Raw genomic sequence first — 23,664 nt, forward strand, 5'->3', positions numbered from 1 at the left:
AAAATAAACCTTTTAGGGAATTGGATTACTTTCAGAACCTACTTTAGCTTGAAAATATAAAAAGGAGAGATTTAAACCTGGGATGAGTTGATCACGTGCTTTGCGACGTAACTTGAAATAAAAATTCGACAGTTTTTTTTTTTCTTCTTCTTCCCTGAACACACACACGTACACTCACATTTATACAAAGCAATTTTTTTTTCTTTTTGTTTTTGAACATTAGCACTATTTCAACAAGAAAAGATTAGTGCTTTTGAAGAAGAAGAAGAAAAAAGAAAAGAATTTCAGTTAATTAAAAGAAAAGATTACTCTCGTAGTAGATTTGCTTGCAGGAAGATATTCTTCACTTTTGCAATTAATAAATAAACGCCAATGGGTACGACTAAAAGTCGTAAATCTAGGCGGAATAACTCAAGGCCAGCAGCTTTTACATTCTTATCAAATATTACACTTGGAAATGAAAATGACGATAAACCACCTGATGAACCATCTATACGGAAATTATCATTCTATTCACCTAATCAAGTCCATTTGTTCAATAATTCTTTTGGAGGTTTGTATCTTGCTGAGTATAGAATATGTTTCTTTGCTAATGACATGAATAGATGCTTCTTTACATTCAACAGACAGTAGTAGTTATTCAGATGAAAATCCCTTACCTTTTGATACTCAAGAACCAACTTATCCAGCCGTTACTCAACCCGTTATGACAGGAAAAAAACGTTCAGATAGTAACCTTAGCTATGATAGTACCACAACGGATGAAACGCAGCATCATAAATTGACGAGACAAGACAGTGAAAGACCGATTGCTTCTGAAAAGATTAAAAAGAAGCACAATAAAGATGTAGGAAATCATATCCAAAAGACATAAACTCATGTTTTAATATAGCATACAACAGGCAACATGTCTTTTATATCGATGATCCGTTATTATACAGAAAAGATTCGTCAATCAACAAATAAAAGGAAATTGGATGCCTTTACTAATAGGGGTTATGTGTAAGTCTTTGGTGTTTATCAAGCACTTTCACTCACTTTATATATCAATAGTCAGCAACAATTAGAGAATCATGACTCAAGTAAACATCGAAAAGCACAATCTTATGCTCATTTTCTTACTTCTAATGGTTCATTACTGTAAGTGAACGTTATGAAACTAAACTGTATAACTAATGATGAAATGATTAGGGAAAATGAAAATTCGAGTGAATATAACTCATTGTTTCTCGATGATGATTGTACTTATGGGCCTTTGGTATATATCCATATTTATTCTGTATATTCTCAAAAGTGAACCATATACACATGTAGGATAATATGAAAACATCAGATATAAAGAGAGAAATGAATGAACAATTTAGACTTCGTCATCCAGAATTAAGAGCTGAAATCACATTGAGTAAAATAAGAGCGATTAAACTTCACTTACTTGAGATTGGTAAACAATTGGATCTTGAAATATCAAGTGTTGCCCATGCCTTTGTTTATTTTGAAAAGCTTGTTATTAAAGTAAGTATCACTTATTGTATAACATAATGAAGCTAATATTAGGGATAATGCTTAGAATGTAGTAACCAAAAAGAATCGTAAATTGATTGCAGCTTGTTGTTTGTTCTTAGCCACTAAGATGAACGAAGCCAAGGGAACATGGTTTCAACCTTTATTGGAAGCCACGGATGATGAACTTGGTGTGGATTCTAAAGAAATCCATCAGCATGAATTTGCAGTATTTGCCGACCTTCAATTCAATCTGTATGTTCCTAAAAGAGAATTCATGCCACATTTTGAGAGAATACTGCGTTATCTGGAATATAAAAGCACACAAGAATATCTCGGTCATTCCACCTTTTATCATTTTATTAAGTAGTAATAAAAAAAAGAATATTACTTTGTAACGAGTGGAATTGTATTGTCTGTTTGACTGTGTAAGCTAATGAATGTGTCCATCTCTCTTCTTGGTAAGGGCGATGTTCTCCTTATAAATAAGTATTGGATCTTTTTTAAAAAGGAATTTTTTGATTCCTGATGCTGTTGACAACCACCATGATTACTACTATCACCAGCAGCAGTATTTATCCCTTGCAATTCTTTTTCTTCTTTTTCAGTTAGCCAATGGGTACTCGAAATATCTTGTAACTCTTCTTCTTCAGATAATAAAGTTGGATCTGATTTTGAGCTGAGCAAGGCAACACCATAAACCAAAACACCTATGCCTATAAATACAAGAGCAATAGCCCAAGAAGGATAATTGCTAACTTCATCCAAATAAATGATGGTATTCACTAGGCCTAAAGCAGTGTATGTACCATAAAATACAGGAACAACTACCACAGAAGTATATAATTTAAGTGCTGTATTTAAGCAATAAACCTGCATGACGGCTGTAATAACTAGTGCTAATATAATGAATCGACTCGTATTATCATTGAATTGGTTGACCTGTGATTGAAGTGAGAGTGTAAATAACTTTACTCTGAAAAAAAAAAAAAAAAAAAAAGAAAATAAGCATAAACAAGTACATTCTTGATATATCAACTACCCGCTTTTAGCTAATAATAAAGTCTCACTCGCCAATAGACCACCTTCAACACTAAACATCAATCCAACCATACGCTTCATTTTCTTTTGATTCAGCATGAAATGCTTTGAATTTTTTGACCAAAGAGAAATAAACAAACCACCAAAAGTAAGGATATTTAATGCACTGAAATAAATGATGAATATCGGTCGAACAAATAAAATCTTGAGACTTTCTAACGAAAGTGATTCTTCGGCTATTGTATCTTTTAAGTAAATGCAGACATTATTATATCATTAGTTACGGTCTTGTCCATTGTACATGCCACCAAAGACAACGATCCAAATGACGGAAGCAACTACGACAAATGTACCTAGGACATCTTTTCGTGTGATCTTTGTACCAACCAATATTTTCGCAAATATAAAATTGAATATTAATGCAACGCTACCAAGTGGTGCAACCCATTGTGTTTTTAGATAATCTGTTGGTAGTCAATATACGGCTCCTGTCACATCCTCCTTTTTTTTTTCTTCTAATTTACTTAAAGCTATCGTGCTACCAATCAATTGACTTGCAATATAAGTGTATAAACCAATATGCCATAGTGGTCTACTACAATCACCACGTTGGTTTTCTCTACTGGATTCTTTAACATGATCCAATTTTAATATATTTAATCCAAGTGCATCCATAAAGGAAGCACCTATAGACAAGTATGAATAACACATTCCTTATTAAATATTCGAGTACCCAAGGAAACGAATACACCAATAACAAAACGAATAACATTATCTTCTGTTCCCATTTAATATCTATGTTCTATTCTATATAATATATATACACATATATTTCCTTGAAGGTATATAAAAAATAGTATGTACAAAAAAAGAGAAAGAAAGAAAAGAAATGGAAAAAAGAACTATAAAAAAAGGAGGAAGAAAGAGAAGGGGGTCTATAGCATGTACCAATGCATCAAGTAGGAACTAAATTTAGTTTATTATTAAAATAAATATAAAAAAATAGGAGGAAAGTATTATTGATTGAAACAAAAAGTATATAAAATAAGTGAATATATTATCACACAATTATGTATAAAAAGGTGCGTGAGGGAGGGAGGGGAATTAATAACTAGAGTCATTTAGAGTCAAATCGTCTACTTCATCTTCATCTTCGTCTAATACAGGTGGACCTATAACAGAATATGAGTATTTAAAATAAGCTAGTCAAAATCACTCACCATCCATGTTCTTTTCTAAATCTACAATAGCATTGGGTGCACCGTCCATATAATTCACGCTGTTACGATTACTTCTACCATGCTCTTCTCTTACTAAACGAAGGGTCGTCTTTCGACTCAGACCAGTCGCAGGTGGAACAGCAACACTTTCTTCCTTGTCCTCAATCATCCTTGGTGCTGCATCCCCATTCTCTGTTGTCCAAAAGATGTATTCAAATTCACTCATAAACAAATTGAAAATAGTTGCTGGGATACCCAAAGTAGGTGAAAACACAATACTCACATTACGCATCGTCATCTTGTTCACATCCGAGTGTTTGACAACACGGATCAAGTGTGCAGTTAACGCTCTAAGTAGTGTGTAATTGGCTAACGGAAGAAGAGAAACCAGGCGACCCAATTCATTCACTCTGTCTTTACGATCTAATAAATCTACATTCATTCATGTCGTTAGTTTACAATTGAAAGTTGGCATATAGTTTTGTATATACCAATAACATGTAAAAAGTCCATTCGATGTTCTCTTGTGAGCACACTTGTTGGAAGCTCACGTAACCACATCTTCAATAATCCTGCTACCACATGCACATCATATTCATTCTTTGCGGCCAGCAAATTCACATCTCCTTCTTGATTGAACTGCTCCTTTAATGCCTTCATAGTTGAGTTACTACCACTCAATCGATAAAGGCCTTCCTCTAACACAGCATCCTTGGCATCCAAATATTCTATACAACGAAACACCACAGCAGGCAATTCATAACCTTCACTAATTCTCGATAAACGTACAGCTTCATCCAGGGCGACACCAAACACCTGTTTTGTAGGCTTGGTCTCTTCTTGTTTGGCCTTTTGCCTCTCGGCTTGTTCATGAGATGAACGAGATAAAAAGCCTCTTAAGCCACCGCTTGAAGTATTTGTGGATGAGCTGGTACTGCTGCTCATGGATGCTTTGGTATCTGATTCAGTAGAAAACTTGGGTAACTGCTGCAAGTCATTGGCGTTGTTGCTGCTGCTAAACATCTTTTTGCCCCAAAATGTCATACGGTGTGCCTTGTTTCTTGCCTTCTTTTCTTGGTCAGCATCGTCTACAGTACTTGTGATGATCGTAGGTGAGGCTGCTCTCTGGGGCCTTGACTGTTGGTGATGATCAAAGGGGCTTGGCTGTTCAGAAACTAGATTGCCCATTGAGCTACGACGTACAATAGGTGGACGGGGCGCATGCAGGCCTCGATTGGTTTGGTCTAAACTTGCCCTAGGTATATCCCCACCATTCAAAGTCAACGAATCAGAGCTTTCACTCGAGATCGAAGGTGTAGGATGACCTGGAGGAATAGATAAATTAGAATCTTCAACGTTGACAGAGGGTACCATCGCATTGAATTTTTCTATATCGGCTGCATTTTCTAGTTTGACTTGACTCATCGGTTGCGCCGAAATGGCTCGAATCTCTCCCTTAGACAGCTTGCGAGGTTTTTCTCCAGACTTTTTGCTCTTTTTCTTGTCGTCATCCTCCATTTGAATGTTTTGCAAGAGAGCATGAACCCATTCATCGCGTTCATCATCTGAACTGGCGCAGAGAATATGACGGGCGTAGTGCGAAGAACCTGTTTTGTGCTGTTCGACGATCAAGAAGGCGTGGCGGTAGATGCTGTTGTATTCTTCTACTGCAGGTGTCGAGCCAGGCATCTGTCGGCCAATCTGAGCATTTGTTAATCGAATCGAGCCAAGTTGATTTCCTTCTTTCTAATATTTCTTTATTGTTAATCATCCAAGTACAAAATAAAGAGTAACTTACAGATTCGTAATAGTCAAGTGTATAATCATTCAACACAAAGTATCGAGTCTTCCAGCCACCAAAATTCTTTCCTCGTTTTGTCAAGTAACCTTCCTTTTGTCCAGATGGTTGATGATTTGCGGTATCCAAAATACCTGTGCTTAAAAATTCACAGATATCTGAGGTATCTTCCAAAGGTAAGGAGATGATGTGCTGTAGATACTGTTCCAATGCGATCTATGGAAAACATAAGCACATACACATAACAAAAGAATCTGTGCGCGTCTATACCTTTCTTTGATCTACTTTACTAGGCGCGTTATTTGAGAATAATGCCTTATCAGGCAATTTGCCCATCCTTGCTGTCATGGATCGATTATTCAATTGTGCTTTCAATTTAGAATCCAAGGTCAAAAAGTCTGAATAAAGTTTTTCAACTCTCCATTTCTCTTCAAATTCATCATGATGAGAGCCAATAGAAAGAATAAATGACACTACTTCTTTCCCTTTATCATTGGGTTTAATTGTAGATCCAACTACCTTGATGTGCAAATTGGCCATGTTTCCCATAAAATTATCTTCAGTTGACTTTTCCTGATGGTAAGTCAAGTTGGGTGACGACATATTTTTAATAGCCTGATGGATCTCATTTCTATTCAAAAATGCACTTTCTCGCTTAGTAGGACGACCTCGAACAGCAGGAGAAGGAAGTGGAGGAGAGGCAGGAGGCAAAGCAGATTCTCGGCGACGTGATTTATTATCGAGTGAAGAAGACGATTTACTAGCTGTCGGGACAACCACAGGACTCTTAGCGGGAAGAGGTGCGCTATCCTTTCGTACAGGTCCAGGTGCAGGTGAAGCAGGTGATGAGAGATCTTCTTCCATAACATCGTTTTTTTCCTTGAGTGGACGATAAGGTGAACGAGGTGGTGGCATGGGACTTAAAGGTAATTCAACATCGCTTGGTGTAGACAAATTATCATCTGCCTCTGCAATCTCTTGAAGTGTTTGAGGTGAGATGAGTAACGACGTCACTCGTTGCTTACGAGTGATTTCCTTTTCGAGTGAGGTTACTTTATCCACAAGTCCATCACGGTCGGCTGAAAGTCGTGCATTCTCTTTTTGAAGATTTTGAATCATAACTCGTTGTTTTTCAATAATCTTCCAGAGCTGATCGTTCTGTGAACGTAAGTGGGTAATCTCATCTTGACCAAAGTTTACTGAAGACATTAAATTTTAAAAGAGTGGAAGGGGTTGAAAGAAAGTTGGAGAAATAAAAAAAGTCTCTATTAGATTATAAAAGAAATATTAAAAAAAGGGTATAGAATAAAAAAGAGAAAGTCCTAAATTTTTGTAAACCGTATAGAAAAAGGAGAGAGGGAAAAAAAAAGAGGACCTTGGGAGATTTTTTAAAGGAGCTAAAAAGAGAGATATAAATATAAAAAAGGGCGGGTGTTTTATATTTAACAATAAAAAAGGGGAGAGAGAGAGAGAGAGAGAGAGAGTAAAAAAAGAGTATGTAAAATAAGATGTGATACAAACGACAAGATCAATGTTATACGAAGCCGGACTTTTTGCTTTATAAAGGAAAATAACAAAAGAAAAAGAGATCAATTAGGAGAGGGTCTGTCCTTGAAGTTCTTTTTTGGTCTTTGCCCGTGCTTATCTTTTTTTCTTTTCTTTTCCCCTTGAGTATTTTTGGGATTTTGGGAGGGGAAAAGTGTTCATAAGCTTTTGTTTGTATTAATTACATAGCTTATTATTTCAAAATATTACAATCTAATTGGACTTTTTTTAATTAAGCAAATAAAAAACATGATGTTCAGGTACAACTTGTGAAAAAATTAATGTTGTACAAAATGTTTTTATAGAACACAAAAGAAAGGGTCAATGACACACAAAGCTTCTTTTTTTTTTTTTTTCAATCTCTTTCATTTTTCATTCGGATCGGGAAACTTTATTCTTACCAACGCTTTACAAACCTATCGAGTTTATTGTTGCTCTTGTAACACATATGCATCATTGTTTCATTTTTCAATAGAAGTCAAAAGTGAAAAGAGCTTATGTCTATTCCTTATTTGTACTGGCTTTTTAACTGTGAATCAATCTATTTGACGTGCAATGTTTCTTTTAGGAGTCAAATGCCCTGTGAATACAAATAGTAAACAACACTGAGAGGATTAAATATTCGTACACACATGTCCAGATTGTATAAATAGATGAAAAAAGAAGCACATTCTACGATAATACGGACACGTCTCTATAAATAAAATATAAAACAAAAGAAAAATAGCTTATTTGCTGGTTTTAAACCTGCAGGAGTTTTTGATCGTATTCATGCGTGTACCTGCTATTTTGAAATACTGTATAAACTTTTACGTTTCTCTTTGTATGCGGAATGTTTAAAAAACGATATGAGTTGCCTAAAACATGGACTAACAGGACATGGAATGAAAAACAAGGGCCATAGACAACCAATTTATAAAAACAGGCACAAATAGACTTAACTATTATGATACAAAGATGAATAAATTTAAAAGCATCAAATCCCCATTTCTTGTTTTTGTCGTACATAATGCATTATCGCAATCGAATGGCTTATTATAAAGGGAAATAAAATATATCCCTAAATATGGAAAATCAAAAAGTAGATTTCAAATGAGATACACAAATCTCCTTTTTTACAAGGGCAATATACAAACTAATATGAACAAGTTATTTGATCTTTTGTCAATAAGGCTAAAATTGATACATCACATCTTTGTCTTGTCTGACTGAAAATCTCTGTCTCCCAAATGAGAAAAAAAAGACGGTTGCTTTATATTAGAAGAACTATTTATAAGGAGATATTACTTAATGACCCACGAAAGACGCACATACCGACTACTATAGGTTGACCACCGATGGTTGTATCTTGATCTACGAGAAAAATAGATTTGAATAAGTTTGTTAAACTTGGCAAACCCGCAATCAATCCTCCTCTGAATACTTCAATCTTTGATGATGGTTGTGAAACTTACTGATTTTGACAAACCACCATGTCATTCTTTTGCGTATAAGACTAGTACGACAGTAATGGATGTGCCTATAATGAAAACAAGTTGAAAATTGTATCTTCCTGTTACAAAATTGATGCGAGTCGATTCATTGTTACCATTGCCATCATCAGACGTATCAAATCCCAACGGATTGAACCTCTAAAGCTTTCAACCATGTATGTCAGTAGCCAGAATGGGAAGGCTGTGGATATATCTCATGTATTTGTCATCGTCTATTCCATGAAAATAATTTTTCTTTGGTGCCACCCAAGATTAAGCCAGGAGTGTAAGACTATCAAAAGACGAGTTCAGAAATCAAGCCTTACTCTGCCATGGAAAATAAAGTTAGGCTATAAATGCCCAGATCACTCTTAGTTAAACTTGGCTAATTCAAATGAAGGATGCGCTCGAGTTGTACGACGCTGAGATCAATGGCACTCAAGGATGCTCTGGTTTAAATTGTCGCAGTTTTTGGTTGTTTGCAGTGATATTACCTCATATGATGCATCAAAACCAACAGTTCCACCAATAGATGTGTAGAAGCTAATCCAGCATAATGAATGAAAAGGGTATTATTTTGACTCATTCTATAAGCTGAAGCTATTTCTTTGAAAAGTTTGAATTGACAACTTGGGTTATAGAACATCTAGCAAATTTGTACCTTTCGTACCTAATATGACACCAAATGTCTGAGGTGATGTCCCAATTAGAATATCAGATAAATAATAGATAACTTCAGTAAGCATGGCCATTTTATTAGTAGATCTATCTCTTCACACCGATTTGATATCTTTCTATAAATAGGTAACTTGAAAAATGATGGATTTGAAGTGTTTAAGGTGGTTAGCGTAAATAAAAAAAAAGCGTAATAAATGAAAATATGATGTGATTAGAAATATTTCGTTGCAAAAGATATGAATATACGAATACAAGCAACAACAAAAAAATGTATTTATAATCTATTTTTGTACACAGATCATTAGAATCATTATTTTATGTAACTTCAGCATGTATTATTCAGTTTGTACTGTAACAGTTTTTAAGCCTTATTTACGATTGTGCGAAAAAAAAAAGATTTAAAGAATCTACTGCATTCGAAGTGAAGACATGAGCCACCTTGTTTATTATTTTTTATATGGTTTCTAAAACAGCAAATCATCAAAAGCGGATGGTTGTTTCGTTTGTTGTTGCTGAGTGTTTTTAGTATTTGAATTTGCCCAATTATTCCAATCTGTGTTGACATTAGAGTTTTTTAAGGCATTCATAGAGGGCCCTGCAGAAGCAGGCCTTACTGGCTCTGCCTTCTTGCCTAATGAATCTAAGCTGACAAAAGAGGAAGCTTGTGACCATATGCCACCAATAGGAGTGTTGCTTCCAGAAGAATTGCTTTCTTGTTTAACTGACTGTTTGGCATTGTTGGCTGCGAATGGATCAAATGAAGCAGGTTGAGACATAACTAAGCCTGAGGTTTGTGGTCGTGGCTGTTGAGGTGCAGAAGGTGTAGCTATAACATCGTCACCTAAAAGATCAAAGATATCTTTTGATTTCTTTGCAGGTGCAGGAGTGGTAGTAGAAATAAAAGAACTGGTAGCGACAGAATTGGCAGGAGGTGCACTCTGGAAATCATCAAAATCATCTATTAACAAAAGTAAGTTGAGTTGACATAAAGAAAAGAATATACAGCTTAAATATTACCATCACCATTTCCAGTAGCAAAGTCTCCCCAATCATCTTCATTGGTATTACTTTGCTTGGTAGCAGGTTCATCAAAATCAAATAAATCTTTTGCTGTTGTCGTTGTTGGTTTTGGCTTCGATTCGGGTTTCGAGCTGGGTTCTGTTTGAGCGGTTTCCCTAGCAGGAGGAAGGTCATCATACTTGCCAGTACTGTAATTGTCGTACATGTCATCACCACCCATGCTTTCTGAGCCAAATCCTTCAAACCTTGAGCTACCGTAGCCTCCTCCACCGTAGCTTCCACTACCACCATAGCTTCCACCACCACCATAACCGCCACTTGAAGAATACATCATTCCACCATCGGAACCAACACCAGTATATTTGTTCTTGTTCTTTTTGGCCTTTGCACGTTCTTCTTTGATAGCATCCGTATTATTTAATAACTCGGCTAATTCCTTAGCTCGATTGCGTACTGTATTTAAAAAAGTTAGCTACATCTCTCTCCCTCTCTTGTTTTAATATATGTGCTTTTGTACCATTCAATCCTTGATCTTTTCCCTTTTCGTCAATATAATGAAAGTTTTTCATCATTTTAATCATTGAGATATGTGATCTGGCATCATCTACCACTCGTTCAGAACCATTTTTAACAAGATATTCCAGCAAGACAAGTGACTGTGTATAAACAAGTAAAAAGTTAGCAAGCGGCAAACGAGTTATTCCATCCACATGAGTAGCTATACTTTGTAAATTTGTCTCCACTGTTTTGCTTCTTTTTCTGTGAATCGTTTATAAATCGTAGGCATGATTTCATTAAAGTACTGGCTATGAATAAGCTTTAGTTATCAGTATTTTTCTTCTATGTTTGACATATTTACTAATTATAAGTTCCTTGAGCAATTTCCTGCATCAAGGTGCTTGAGGCGCCCCAAGCTTCGTTATTAGTAGCCTCATGAACCTTTGCTTCCATCTCTGTGTAATTAAGTACAACGTTTTTTCTATTAAAAATATGTTATTTTGTTATGCCGCCCTTTTTCACTTCTTCTTTTACACTTTATTAATGACATCCTATTGATAAAATGAACCCATCAATTCTACATCTTTAAAGTATGTATATATATATTATTTTACTCTCACTTCCCATAAATCGGGAATGGCTAAATTCAAGTTTGAAAATGAATTCATTTTATTGCTTTGCACTCTCAGGAAAAAGAAAGGAGGTGATTGAAGAGGTGAATTCACTCTAAACATCTTCCCTTGAGACACCCTTTATAACTAATTTCAAATTCCGAGTTTGATAGCAGAAAATGGTACAAAGCAGATTTTAATGATTAAAAATATGAATTTGTTTATGACATAATATGTATATAAAACAAGAAGAATACAAAAGAAAGGAAAGGAATGGGTTGATTGGGTGTAATACATTAAAGCACATATATAAAACCAAGTAGTTAATACTCATCCTCTGTTTTAGGACAATGATCCATCATAGCTGAACCTCTCCAACTACCTTGTTCACTTATCAAAACTGAGTTGTCTGATTTCTTCCTTGGCTTGAGATAATTGGCATCTGCCCAGTCTTTAATAGCATCCAGCATTGTCATGATTTTTTCTTCATTACCGCCAAACACATCTATATCGTCCTTTATTAGCTAGACGTTATTTTATGCAAAAGTGCTATTACCTTTAATTGTATAGCGTCCATCTACATCAACACCTTCTCTGCCCATAAATTTAAAAGCAGCAACAATATTATCAAGCATCATCACACTGACTGATCCACCCTTTTGTACCGGTGGCCTTCGGACTGTTTTTTGACTGATGGTTTCTAGTAACAAAATGAGTGCGTCCCCGTTTCTAAAGGCACTTGCGAGATCAACCACTTTCTTTCCAGGAGGTAAATAGGAATTGGCCCATCGAATGTATTGTGTTACATCCCATTGGCCTTCTTGCTCTTCTTCTTCTTCTTCTTCTTCAGAGATGGTTGAAGTCATACTTTGATGTGAACTACTCAAGGGTAAACTGCGATGCTGGGGATCAATTAAATCTTCTTCTTCTTCAAGTGCAAATTGATGCTGTTGCTGTTGATGTTGTTGAGTGGGTATATCTGGTATTTCTTCCTCCTCCTCTTCTTCTTGTATAATGTGATGCGTAATACCTGATTCACGCGTTTGTTTGATAGGATATTGCTGTTGTTGCTCTTCTTCTACCACCATAGTCATTTTTGCATCATTATTTGATTTTGTTGGCTTTTGATACATAATGACAGAAGGCGGTCTTGGCCTCATACGACGAGCCACTTCAAGTGGAACAGTTGCAATTTGATTTGATGACATAACAGGTGCTATGCTTTATATAAATATTTGATATATGCTTGACATATAAAAATGATTACCTTTGAAATCTCTTACGATAGTTGTCTTCATTAGCATCTTTAACCAAGTCCTCATGGATTCCTCAGAATCAGTATAAAAATAAAAGGTCCTTTCAAAATCATGTTGTGCTTTAAAGCAATATTTTCCAGCGTGTATTGTTTCATCTACAATAATTCTATATCCACGTAAATTGATTATCCCCTTCATACGTACATCCTATACGACAACGTTACGAATTTATTATACAATAAATCAAAATGAGTTACCTTAGGGCTTTTAAAATAAAACAGATTGGTTCCTTTTAACACAAACCAACGTTTATTCCAAGTCTTGTATTTATCGCTTTGTTTATGTAACCAGCCTTCATGTTCTGGTGCTACAAATGATTCAGTGGTTGAGGCACGATCAGAAGATTCTTCAAAAGGTGATACAGATAATTTATGTGTATTTGCAGTTAACCTACGTATAATGCATAAGATATACATAAGCTATACAGCATCTAAATTACGTGGATTGTCTTGATGGAGTTGATTTTGAAGTAGTTAATTTAATACCGGAGCTATTTTGAGTAATCTACAAAGAAAAAGAGAGAAAGAGATTAAAGATAAAGCTTATGTGCTAAACCATGTATAACATACATCACCCAAGGACCAATCATCTATAGTTGAATTTTTTTGAGATAAACTTCTGTTATGAAATATTTTTGGATCTGGACTGAGATCTCTATGACTACTGCTTTTATAACTTGCTCCCGAGGAAGAAACAGTGTTATATGTATTTGACCTACTCACACCTGAAGAACTAAGACTTTGTGGTGAAAGCGGTCTAGTCAAATGATTTGTTTCATTAGCATTGACAGGAGGTAAAGGTGCTTTTCTAGGAAATTGATAAAGTCCGTCCCCTTCATTGATTGTTGTTATCGTGCTTTGTGAATTGGATCGACGTAAACGAGTTGATAGTTTATTATTACTACTGCTGTTGGAAATTGCACTTGTGGAGACTGAAGCATTAGGAACAGGTGGTAAATGGGTGTGAGGTTTTAGTTTCTACATGTAATAATAATAAGGAGAGTTAATATATCGTATTTCAATTGTCACTCCTTACTTGTATACTAAACTCATCTTTTAAAGTGGTAATGGCCTGCATAATTTTATATCTTTTACCAAAAGTATTGATTCCTAATTCCTTTAATGCCTCAATGTTTAAATCCAGCAAGATATCACCGGTGATTTCTTGATCAATAAAGTTATGAGCAATGGACTCAAATCCAACTGATTTTAACCATTGGGCTACTAGTTCACTATTCCAATGTTCCACTTTTGTTTGTAAACGAGTTGAGCTATCTTCAATTTCTTCTTCAACCGATGAATGAGTAGATAGATGTGGACTGGACATGTATTGTGGTGAGGTATAGTTCATAGGAAAGAGACCTGTCTCGCCTTTAATATTTCGTCCCTAGTAAAATAAATTAAAATAAAAACCAAGTTTATATAAATAAAATATATTCATTTCAATTTATGTGTACCTGCCACCAACCATCAAGATATTTTTCATCTTTTTCTAATACTACAATAGGCTCACCAATTGAGAAATTTATCTCGTCTTCATTCTCTGCTTCAAAATTGTGAACAGCATAAACAATGTTGCTCATATTTTATATAATATAAAAGGAGACAGATAAAGAAAGGAGACGAAAATGAAAAAACTACAACAAATAAATAAAAAAAATAGACAAAAATGAAGAAAGTAAAAGAAGAGCGAAAAGAAAAAAAAATCAAGAATAAAAAGAAAGCGGAGTGACACAAGTTACACTACTTTATAAAATAAGCAAAAGACAAGGATTTTTCTTTTTTGTAAGAAAAAAAAAAAAAACAAAAAAAAATCTTCTTTTACTGCTATTGTCACTTTATGATTTCCCCCCTTTATTTCCCCTTGCAGTGCTTGTGAACAGGTTTTTTATGTTTTCTCGTATTTGTTCTTTTTCTGCTGTAAAATCAATTAGGAATGTTAAAGAACATAGTACAAAAGCGTAGCACTATTGTGTCCCTAATGTTGTACACAATTCTGTTCCATTCTTTAAGGGAAAAGAAAAAAGATAGTGCCTTGACAATAAAATAAAAACAAAACCTGGGTTGGCCAACTTGATTTTTTTCTCCCTGTTTTTTAATTTAAATTATATTGAATACACCAACAAGACAGCCTCCCATTAAGAACCTTTATTTTATATTTTTCTTACTTGTCAAGACAGCTACAAATAACTTGCCCTTGATTCGCAATCACAGGTTTGGAAAAGGAGAAATTTGCGTTAAATGCGAGCATGTCCGCACCGATTGGGATATCGCTCCGATATTTTTTTATTGATTATAAACTCAATCGCACAATTCCATTTGCTTTGTTTTTACATTTGAAGTTTGAGTGTAATCCTATTTACCTGTCTTTAAAACGCGAATATGGTGTCAATACACGCTAAATTGGTATTCTTAACTTTGATGAATACCAACTCACAATGCTTTATTTCATCATTGCCATAAATCCTTTTTTTATAAATCAAGATGATATGTGTCATACAGGCTTTAATAAAAAGAATGAAAGACGTACACCGCATGCTAGGGCGTAAATTATTATTAGCATTTTATTGTAAATTGTACCACACACAATTTCATTTATCATCTTGATATTTTTAATACGTGATTGGATATAAACCTCTTAACTGACTCATTGCTGATGAGCTATGTGAAAGTTGATTAATTGAATACACAATCAAACAGTTAGCCGATTGACATACTGTACTTAATAACAGCAGACAAAATAAGGATACAATAGTTTTTTTTTTTTTTTTTTTTTTTTTTTTTTTTTTTTTTTTTTTTTTTTTTAAAAAAAAAAAGTCAACTGGTTACTGGATCTTGAAAATGGTAAAGAAAGAATTGTGAGCCTAGATATTAAATTATTTTCTTAAATGTGCTCAAGTTGTGTTACCGGCGAGAACAAAAAAGTGTATTTAACCAATATCGACTAGCCAAGTAACGATGGTCGCCACATCTAGTAATATTGATAAATATATACAAGAAATTGACTACGTGGAGGTCTAGTACGAGTATCTACATGTTGTTGAAGGCGATCTAGTTAAAATAGGATAGAACATATGGTTGGTCAGCGGAGGATCTAAGGTCAAGTGCACGATTTGAACGAGGAATCGTTACTAGCAAACAATTTAAAAGAAACGACAAAGAATCTTCAATAGTGGCTATCATTTGTAATCAGTTATGTATGTTGAGGCAATGGATTGTATGCTTTTTGTCAATATCTGATTCATATGGAGGGGACAATGTCTAGGCTTGTCACCAAGAAGTCATCCAAGGCGCCATCTTATCCATTGGCTTCATTCTGTTCTGATCATTAACAAGCAGAGGATTGGATCAAGTAAGGCCGTTGACCGACAGCAAGAAAGCAATTTTGAACCTTTATGCTATTTTTTGAGAATCCAGGCCATGTTGCCAAAATCGTTTCTTGGTGGGTTTGAAAGTCTTGAGACTAAGCTATTCAACTGAAGGATGTATGGCTTTCCAAAGTGAAAGCTTAAATAACTTGTGTCATTGTTGGTGTCTATCATGCTCTATATGTGGCATGGGTTTTTCGTAGAGAGTCTATATATCATAAAAGATCGGAAGGAAAATTGAGCTTGGAATATATTCGTCTGTTCTTTCGTTGTTTACAGATACGACAGATGATGCATGGCTGTGGTAGAAGTTCTTCTAAAGGCATGATATAAACAACAATCGCATTCATTCTAGAGATCTCTTGGTATTTTGGCTTGTGAAACAGTGGATCATTTGACCGGGCACAGAATCAAGTGGATAATAGCCTGTCGAATCCAGTGAGGTTGACAACGATGGAGGCCGGAATGTTCGCCATAGCTAATGCTTTACGAAAGGTATGTTTTATCAAGTACTGTGGGTTGAGGAAACCATTTGGTTTAAAGTGTACTCCAAGATACAAGAAGGAGGGCTGTTTGAGCAAAATTTGTCCATAAAGTTATAGTTGAAGATATCGCTTTTACCACTTAGCATTACACATTTAGAAGAGCTCAAATAATAGGCTGGCGAGAGACTACGGCATTTGCAAACGTTTAATAGCTTTGATATTTTTGCTTTTTTGATGAAGACCAGCAATCCTTTTTTTCACTTTCACAGAAAATTCAGTACATTGAAACCTTCCTAATTTGGAAGTCTGAAAATGGTTGCAGTGAAATCGCTGTATTTTTTTTCCCTTTTTCTATTTAGAAAAAAAATAAAAGAATGGCAACTTTAAGAAAAGTTCATTGGTCAAATAACAACAATATGAAAGACGGAGAAGATGAAGAATCTTATAATCCAGTAATAGAAAATAGTACAGTAGATCAGCAGCCACCTGTCTCTTGGGCTTTTATGCCAACCACTCATTTTGAAGCACACAATCCTTATCAAGATGAGGAAGACAATAGTGATTATGATGACCAGAGTAATAGTGAGGAAGAGGAAGAAACAACTCTAAGCGAACTCTATGCACGTAATCAATATTCAGCCCCTCCTGAAATTACTCATGAACGGCTAGAGTGGCAACAAATGCTTCAATCTGTTTTATTGGGTGAAGTAATCAAATCAGAAAAGAAGAGATTGTCTAGTTCAGACAAGTTTCAACAACAGACACCTACTCAAGAAATCTGGCTGGCGCTTCGTGCTTTATTGCGTGGAAGAACACTGTTAGAAGAACAAAAGTGTTTAGAGGACAGTCGAAAGGAAATCGAAGGCATTATAAAAATGGTGGTCGAATTCAAACTTGATAATAAAGAAGATCAGGGTCTAGCTCTTAGGAAGGTAGCTGAGGTTCTGAAGAATGTGGATCGCATTGAATCTCTTTATACAACTCGTGCTGCAATCACACAAGCACATCCTGATTATGGCTCTTCTGAATTTCAAACAAAACTAGACGCCTTGAACGCTTGGTGCACAATCACTCGTAGTTTGAGCATGCAGTACAGAATTCTGAGGAATTGGACAGGCTCAGAGGATTTGCAGATTGCCAAAAAAGTATCAGAGGACTATACAGTCATATCAAAAGAAACCAAACAGGAAAACAGTAAAAACAGCACTTCCTTTGTGGAAAGGCTCTTAAAAGAATCTGCACTTCAAGACACATTTGATAAACGAACACTTTCGGCGCTCAACTTATTACTTGATAAATCGAAGCAAACCATGATTTATTATTCAAAAGCATTTGAAGACATGAATTTACCCTCTTTTACATCTCAGCTTCGACAACTGGCCTATTTCCCAATTTCTCTTGTACAAGAAGCACTCAAGCTTCGTCTGGAATATAAAGATCGCACGAATGAGCCGCCGAAACAGATGGTTGATACAATGATGGAAGATTATCGCGGGTTGCTTTCGCTCGCTTGCAGAGTTAGACTTCAGTATCAGGATATAATGGATTCTGCTCCAGGTTGGGATTTATCACCCGACGAATCAATCAATAGAGACTACGATAATGTTCTCATGGAGTCTGTACGCTTTTATTTTAAGCTTATCACTTGGAAATTGAATCTGGAGAAAGAAAATAGCTTAAGAGAATGCGAAGTCATGGAAAAAGAATGGGCATTTTTGAAAGGAACTGTATGTCAAGCTGTAGATAGAGCAGATTGGGAGTGTGCTGAACAATTTTGGTAAAAAGATGACATACTTATCTATTATTATTTAACAACTAATTTTTTTTAGCTCATTAACAAATAGATTATTAGTTGATGTGATGCGCGATTATATTTCAAGCTTAAAAATACCATCAGAAGCAGTTGATGATGCTATCGAAGTTAAATTTACAAAGCTATTACATACAATGCGTATGCGAGCAAGAAAGCTATTACAGTTTGCCAGGTAATGAAAAGCACGAGCATAATCTTTTTATCTAACCTTTTATTATTATTACTTCTTTAGATTCTTTATGGGTCAGTTTGAAAATGCAGCAGAATATGTCGTAGACCCTGAAAATATGGACAAGTTTCTTACTTGTCTTGTAGAAACGGGACACTTTTTGGTATATACGGGCTCTTTTGAAGAAGAACGAATTTATATTATAGCCTCTCCTGCATTATATGGTCGTGAAGAGGTGATCAAGCGTATTGTGAAATCGTGTTTTGCACTTGATAAAACATCTGTAGCAACACCCATGGCGACAAACGCTGCTAACACAGAAGATTACATTATAATTTTCTCTCCTTGGCAAAACATCGTGTGGACTGGTGAGGTTGTGGAGGTCTCCGTGCCATTCATCAACTTGGGTATCAAAACACGTCGTGCCCGGTTGATCACAGGTGATTCAAGTGATTTGTCAGCAGCCAAGTCTGCTTTTTGGACGGCAGTGCAACATGCTGGTATCGAAACAATTCAGGAACAGCGAGCACACATACCCAAAATTAATAAAGAGCTATCCAAGATTAAGATGACTGTGTTCAAGCTAGCAGATTCAACCATATCTAGTGTGGCGACAATTCGAGAGCAGACTCTATCGCTTGGTTGTCAAGAGTTGGTAGAGGAATGCTTTAGCTTTGCAAGCGATTTTGGTATCAGGGCTGCTAAATTTTTGGAACTGGTGGTACGTATGCAATTAGATCTCAAGTTAGTCAAGTTAGCTATCGACTGGATTTGCTTCATCACTGATGATTGTATACCATCTGATCGTAAAACGTTTCGTTGGGCGGTGGCCGCACTAGAGTTTGTTCACTTAATGACACGAGGCGCTAATATACTTGCCTTGAATGAAAATGAATTTGCAACGCTACAAAGCAAGGTAGCAAGATGCGTTGCGCTTCTCATTTCTCATTTTGATGTTTTGGGTACACGTTATACATATGAAATGCAAGTCAAGGCGGAGCAACAAAGACGTAACGGTATCACGGCCAAGCGAAACTCATACATGACTTCCAAGAGTTCCGACAAGGACAATATCACAACCAGCTCTACCTTTGGTGCTGCAAACGATACAGCAATTACTGGTGGTGGTGGCGTAATTTACATCCGGGATGCTTGGATGCGAAAGATATCAGAAATTGAACAGAAACGTAATGAAGATGAACAAGGACGTAAGATCATTGGTAAAATTTTGGATGACCAAAAACCAGAAGATCAATCACTTGTCTTCTTGGCACCCTCTTCCTCCAATATATCGTTCCGATGGCAACAAGGTCGATTCATTGGTGCAGGCACCTTTGGCTCGGTTTACCTGGCTATCAATCTGGATACCTCCTCGGTCATGGCTGTCAAAGAAATACGTTTCCCAGACTCGAGCTCTCTTTCTGCTCTTCATAAATCCATTAAAGAGGAAATGAAAGTCATGGAAATGCTCCATCATAGAAATATCGTTCAATATTACGGAATGGTAAAAGAGAAAGGCTATAAAAAGCATTTATTCACGCTAACCTGCATGTTTTGTACATAAATAGGAAGTGCATCGAGATCGTGTCTACATCTTTATGGAATACTGTGAAAATGGAAGTCTAGGCGCTTTGCTAGATCATGGAGGTCGAATTGAAGATGAGCTTTACGTGGTTGATTATGCATATCAATTATTAAGTGGCCTTGCTTACTTGCATGAAAATAACATTGTTCATAGAGATATTAAGCCTGACAGTAATGTATTTGTAGATGAAGACTTGATCAATTGTTTAACACATTCTTTTTTTTACTCTAGATATTCTGATTGATTATCAAGGTCAATTAAAATTTACTGACTTTGGTGCAGCAAAGATTTTAGCAAAGGGACAAAAGACAATGGGACGTACTACTATGCATATGAATGTCAATAGTTTAGCAGGAACACCCATGTACATGGTAAGTATCTTTTTGTTTAAAAGAAAAGCTGTCATATTTAATTTATCTTAATGTAGGCACCTGAAGTGATTACAGGTAGTGATACCGGACGAAAAGGTTCAATGGATATTTGGTCTCTTGGTTGTTGTATTGTTCAAATGGCCACAGGACGAAGACCTTGGAGCACATTAGAAAACGAATGGTCAGTCATGTATCATGTTGTTACCGGGCATCCACCTTTACCGGACGCATCACAACTTTCTACTGCAGGCATTGACTTTTTGAAAAAATGTTTTATTCGAGATCCTATGAAAAGACCTACAGCAGAGGAATTGTTAGATCACCCTTGGATTAAAGATTATATCCAAAATTACACTGAAGACAATCATTTATATCCACATGAGCCAGAATATGATTCCAATCTTACAGATGGAAACTGGGTTTCTGAAATACCTGATCCATCTGTTGTAAGTCCAGAGGAAATCCCACCAATCGTACGATCTATCAATTCTATACCTTCGCTAGATAGGCCCATTGTGCGAAGTATCCCTAATAGTTTAGCTCTGGATGGTATGGCAAATAGCTTAGAGAATGGACCTCAAGCTCAAGCTTATTTCCGTGATATTGCTGCTCAACATGCTACAGATATGCAGTGGAATGCCGGTGCTTCTAACAATCCTTAAAAAATTTGCATTTCTTTTTTTTTTTTTCTTCTTTTTTTTATTTCATTTTATTAGTTCTTCCATCTTTACATAATATATTACTTTTTTTTTTTATTGCTTTACATAATGTCTCAGAAAATGGCCTGAAAAAAGCAGAGGACGCATTTGATCTTACAAAATAATGAAACAAACACCTTTAAATCTTTATTTACAGAAATAAAAATGCGTAAAGCATTTACTTTTAAAAGAGACGGTTGGCAAAGTGTCAAACTGAACAACTTTTACTATTACTTAAGGTTAAACCCCTCATTGTTGGAATGGTACTTTACCAATAAAATAAGTTGAACTTTACAGGGTTTCTTTTTTTTTTTTTTGTATACAGATGCAAACACGATTCTTCTCTGATCTTATTCTCTTTTTTTTTTCTTCTTCTTCTTTTTACAGTGTAATGTCTAGATATTTACTTGGAGTATTAGCTTCGTTCTTTTTGTTTGCATCCTTTATACTTGGATTGTTCATCTTAATTGGTCAGCTATCTAACAAACCATTCATCAATATCATTAGCTTTGTTCATGCCAATAATCCTCAATACAATTTATCTTATCAGTTTGCATTATGGCAAGTACTTCATTATTACCAATTACATTAAACTAATATGTACATTTTTTTAGGACTTATTGTCAAGGAATACCTTACGGATCTGTACAAAGTTGTAGCAAAGCTGTCCCAGCTTATAATTGGGCCAGTACACCCGGCTTCAATCAGATGTTACCAAACTATGCCTCCAGTAGCTTAATTAATCATTTGTTTACTGCCAATTTTATTCTGTATTTTATTGGTGCTGGTCTTAGCTTTTTATTGTGGTTGGCTTCATTACCTTCCCTCTGTGCTGCAGGTCGACGAATGAAGCGTGGAAGAAGAGCGTGTGCAGGTTTGATGGCACTCTTGACTGGTTTCACCTTTTTAGTCATGCTAGCAGCTCTCATCTTGGGACTTGTGCTTGTCATTAGTTCTGTTAAAGCGATAGGCCAGACCTCAGGCGCCTGGCAAGGACATGCTGGTATAGCCATTTGGTTCACGATTGGATCTGTTGTGAGTCTTTTTTTGGCCTTTTTATGTTATACGATGCGAAGTTGTTTGAAGACACAAAACGTGCGTCCTGCTAAGCGTAAATATCAACCTTTTGACTTGCCAGCACATCAGCCTACGCATCAACAAAATACACCCCAAGTGCCACACGCTTATGATCATCAACCATTGAATAATCAATATCAGACCACAAATCAAACAAGTCATTATCAGATGGCAAATCCCATTCATACAGGCCAAGTTGATAGTAGTGCAGAGCATTATCCAAGTAGTCTTTCTCAACAATACTCACCAAATTTAAATATGCAGTACTTGTCTCCTATATATAACAGTGGAGCATCACAACGGACCTAATTTTTAATAAATAGATTTCTTGCACAATAAAATCCTTATTTTCATGTCATCTTTCCACAACTAAAGAATTTAAATCAAATCAGTGACTTTTTTTTTCGCGTACTTGCAAAAATCGCGTTTTTTCTTTTTTTTTTTTTTTTTTTTTTTTTTTTTTTTTTTTTTTTTTTTTTTGCAGTTGTTTATGTCTTCTAGAGAATCAACACCCTTGTCAAATTTAGAAGACATTCATGAAGACACTGTCTCAGATAAAACCCTGAAGGGTTTACTAAGGCGAGAAATTGAACTACAGGATCAGATTGATGCTATCCAAGTTGAAATTACTCAGTTAGAGGAAAAACTGGGTACAAACAATTCAAACGATTTAGATGAACAAGGTAAAATAAAATAAATGATCAACGACCAGCTTTTTCTGATTATATAATAGATCTGGAAGAATTTGAAGCACCTGAATGGTGTATACCAATCAAAGCCAATGTCATGACTTATGATTGGGATGTAAGTTACATATTGCTGAATAAACAAACTAAAAGATACTAATAAATATCAACAGTCGTTAGCAAAAGAAGTACAGTTTGATGTAATTGTAACTGATCCACCATGGCAACTAGCAACACATGCACCTACAAGAGGTGTTGCTATTGCATATCAACAACTGCCTGATATTTGTATAGAAGATATTCCTATACCCAAACTTCAAAAGAATGGCTTCCTCTTTATCTGGGTTATTAATAACAAGTATGCAAAGGCATTTGAATTAATGGAGAAATGGGGTTATACCTATGTGGATGATATTACATGGGTTAAACAAACAGTGAATCGACGTATGGCTAAAGGACATGGATATTATCTTCAGCACGCCAAGGAAACTTGTTTGGTGGGTAAAAAAGGAGATGATCCACCCAATTGTCGACATTCTGTAGGATCTGATGTGATCTTTTCTGAAAGAAGAGGACAAAGCCAAAAGCCAGAAGAGTTGTATGAATTGATTGAGGAATTAGTGCCCAATGGTAAATACTTGGAAATATTTGGTAGAAAAAATAATTTACGTGATTATTGGGTGACGATCGGTAATGAATTATAAGTTTATTAAT

At 35.6% G+C, this 23,664-nt stretch overlaps 8 protein-coding genes across 8 annotated transcripts; 3 read left to right on the plus strand and 5 right to left on the minus strand.

The window, feature by feature from the left end:
- Positions 1-372: 372 nt before the first annotated feature.
- On the plus strand, positions 373-1,870 carry RO3G_01657 (uncharacterized protein; the record flags this gene model as incomplete). Its single annotated transcript, XM_067656248.1, has 7 exons — positions 373-553; positions 606-847; positions 893-1,002; positions 1,054-1,140; positions 1,192-1,258; positions 1,315-1,512; positions 1,568-1,870. The coding sequence occupies 7 exons, from the start codon at positions 373-375 to the stop codon at positions 1,868-1,870; spliced, it is 1,188 nt and encodes a 395-aa protein (XP_067512349.1).
- Positions 1,871-1,887: 17 nt separating this feature from the next.
- RO3G_01658 (uncharacterized protein) lies at positions 1,888-2,524 on the minus strand (the record flags this gene model as incomplete). Its single annotated transcript, XM_067656249.1, has 2 exons — positions 1,888-2,327; positions 2,476-2,524. 2 exons carry the CDS (start codon positions 2,522-2,524, stop codon positions 1,888-1,890), a joined length of 489 nt encoding a protein of 162 aa, XP_067512350.1.
- Positions 2,525-3,645: 1,121 nt separating this feature from the next.
- Positions 3,646-6,768, minus strand: RO3G_01659 (uncharacterized protein; the record flags this gene model as incomplete). Its single annotated transcript, XM_067656250.1, has 5 exons — positions 3,646-3,713; positions 3,762-4,184; positions 4,253-5,507; positions 5,560-5,775; positions 5,830-6,768. 5 exons carry the CDS (start codon positions 6,766-6,768, stop codon positions 3,646-3,648), a joined length of 2,901 nt encoding a protein of 966 aa, XP_067512351.1.
- Positions 6,769-9,718: 2,950 nt separating this feature from the next.
- On the minus strand, positions 9,719-11,225 carry RO3G_01660 (uncharacterized protein; the record flags this gene model as incomplete). Its single annotated transcript, XM_067656251.1, has 5 exons — positions 9,719-10,212; positions 10,272-10,727; positions 10,792-10,930; positions 10,999-11,080; positions 11,134-11,225. 5 exons carry the CDS (start codon positions 11,223-11,225, stop codon positions 9,719-9,721), a joined length of 1,263 nt encoding a protein of 420 aa, XP_067512352.1.
- A 481-nt stretch (positions 11,226-11,706) lies between these two features.
- On the minus strand, positions 11,707-14,281 carry RO3G_01661 (uncharacterized protein; the record flags this gene model as incomplete). The annotated part of the gene is made up of 9 exons (XM_067656252.1): positions 11,707-11,888; positions 11,940-12,599; positions 12,651-12,846; positions 12,897-13,089; positions 13,139-13,203; positions 13,269-13,288; positions 13,418-13,676; positions 13,735-14,085; positions 14,156-14,281. 9 exons carry the CDS (start codon positions 14,279-14,281, stop codon positions 11,707-11,709), a joined length of 2,052 nt encoding a protein of 683 aa, XP_067512353.1.
- A 2,686-nt stretch (positions 14,282-16,967) lies between these two features.
- On the plus strand, positions 16,968-21,151 carry RO3G_01662 (uncharacterized protein; the record flags this gene model as incomplete). Its single annotated transcript, XM_067656253.1, has 6 exons — positions 16,968-18,328; positions 18,381-18,536; positions 18,597-20,037; positions 20,102-20,288; positions 20,350-20,489; positions 20,546-21,151. The coding sequence occupies 6 exons, from the start codon at positions 16,968-16,970 to the stop codon at positions 21,149-21,151; spliced, it is 3,891 nt and encodes a 1,296-aa protein (XP_067512354.1).
- A 646-nt stretch (positions 21,152-21,797) lies between these two features.
- Positions 21,798-22,200, minus strand: RO3G_01663 (uncharacterized protein; the record flags this gene model as incomplete). Its single annotated transcript, XM_067656254.1, has 2 exons — positions 21,798-21,830; positions 21,943-22,200. The coding sequence occupies 2 exons, from the start codon at positions 22,198-22,200 to the stop codon at positions 21,798-21,800; spliced, it is 291 nt and encodes a 96-aa protein (XP_067512355.1).
- Positions 22,201-22,754: 554 nt separating this feature from the next.
- On the plus strand, positions 22,755-23,654 carry RO3G_01664 (uncharacterized protein; the record flags this gene model as incomplete). The annotated part of the gene is made up of 4 exons (XM_067656255.1): positions 22,755-22,947; positions 22,998-23,068; positions 23,124-23,451; positions 23,494-23,654. The coding sequence occupies 4 exons, from the start codon at positions 22,755-22,757 to the stop codon at positions 23,652-23,654; spliced, it is 753 nt and encodes a 250-aa protein (XP_067512356.1).
- Positions 23,655-23,664: the final 10 nt, after the last annotated feature.

The sequence above is a fragment of the Rhizopus delemar genome, genomic scaffold (genome assembly GCF_000149305.1).
Source record: "Rhizopus delemar RA 99-880 supercont3.1 genomic scaffold, whole genome shotgun sequence".
In the NCBI taxonomy this organism is placed as follows: Eukaryota; Fungi; Mucoromycota; class Mucoromycetes; order Mucorales; family Rhizopodaceae; genus Rhizopus; species Rhizopus delemar.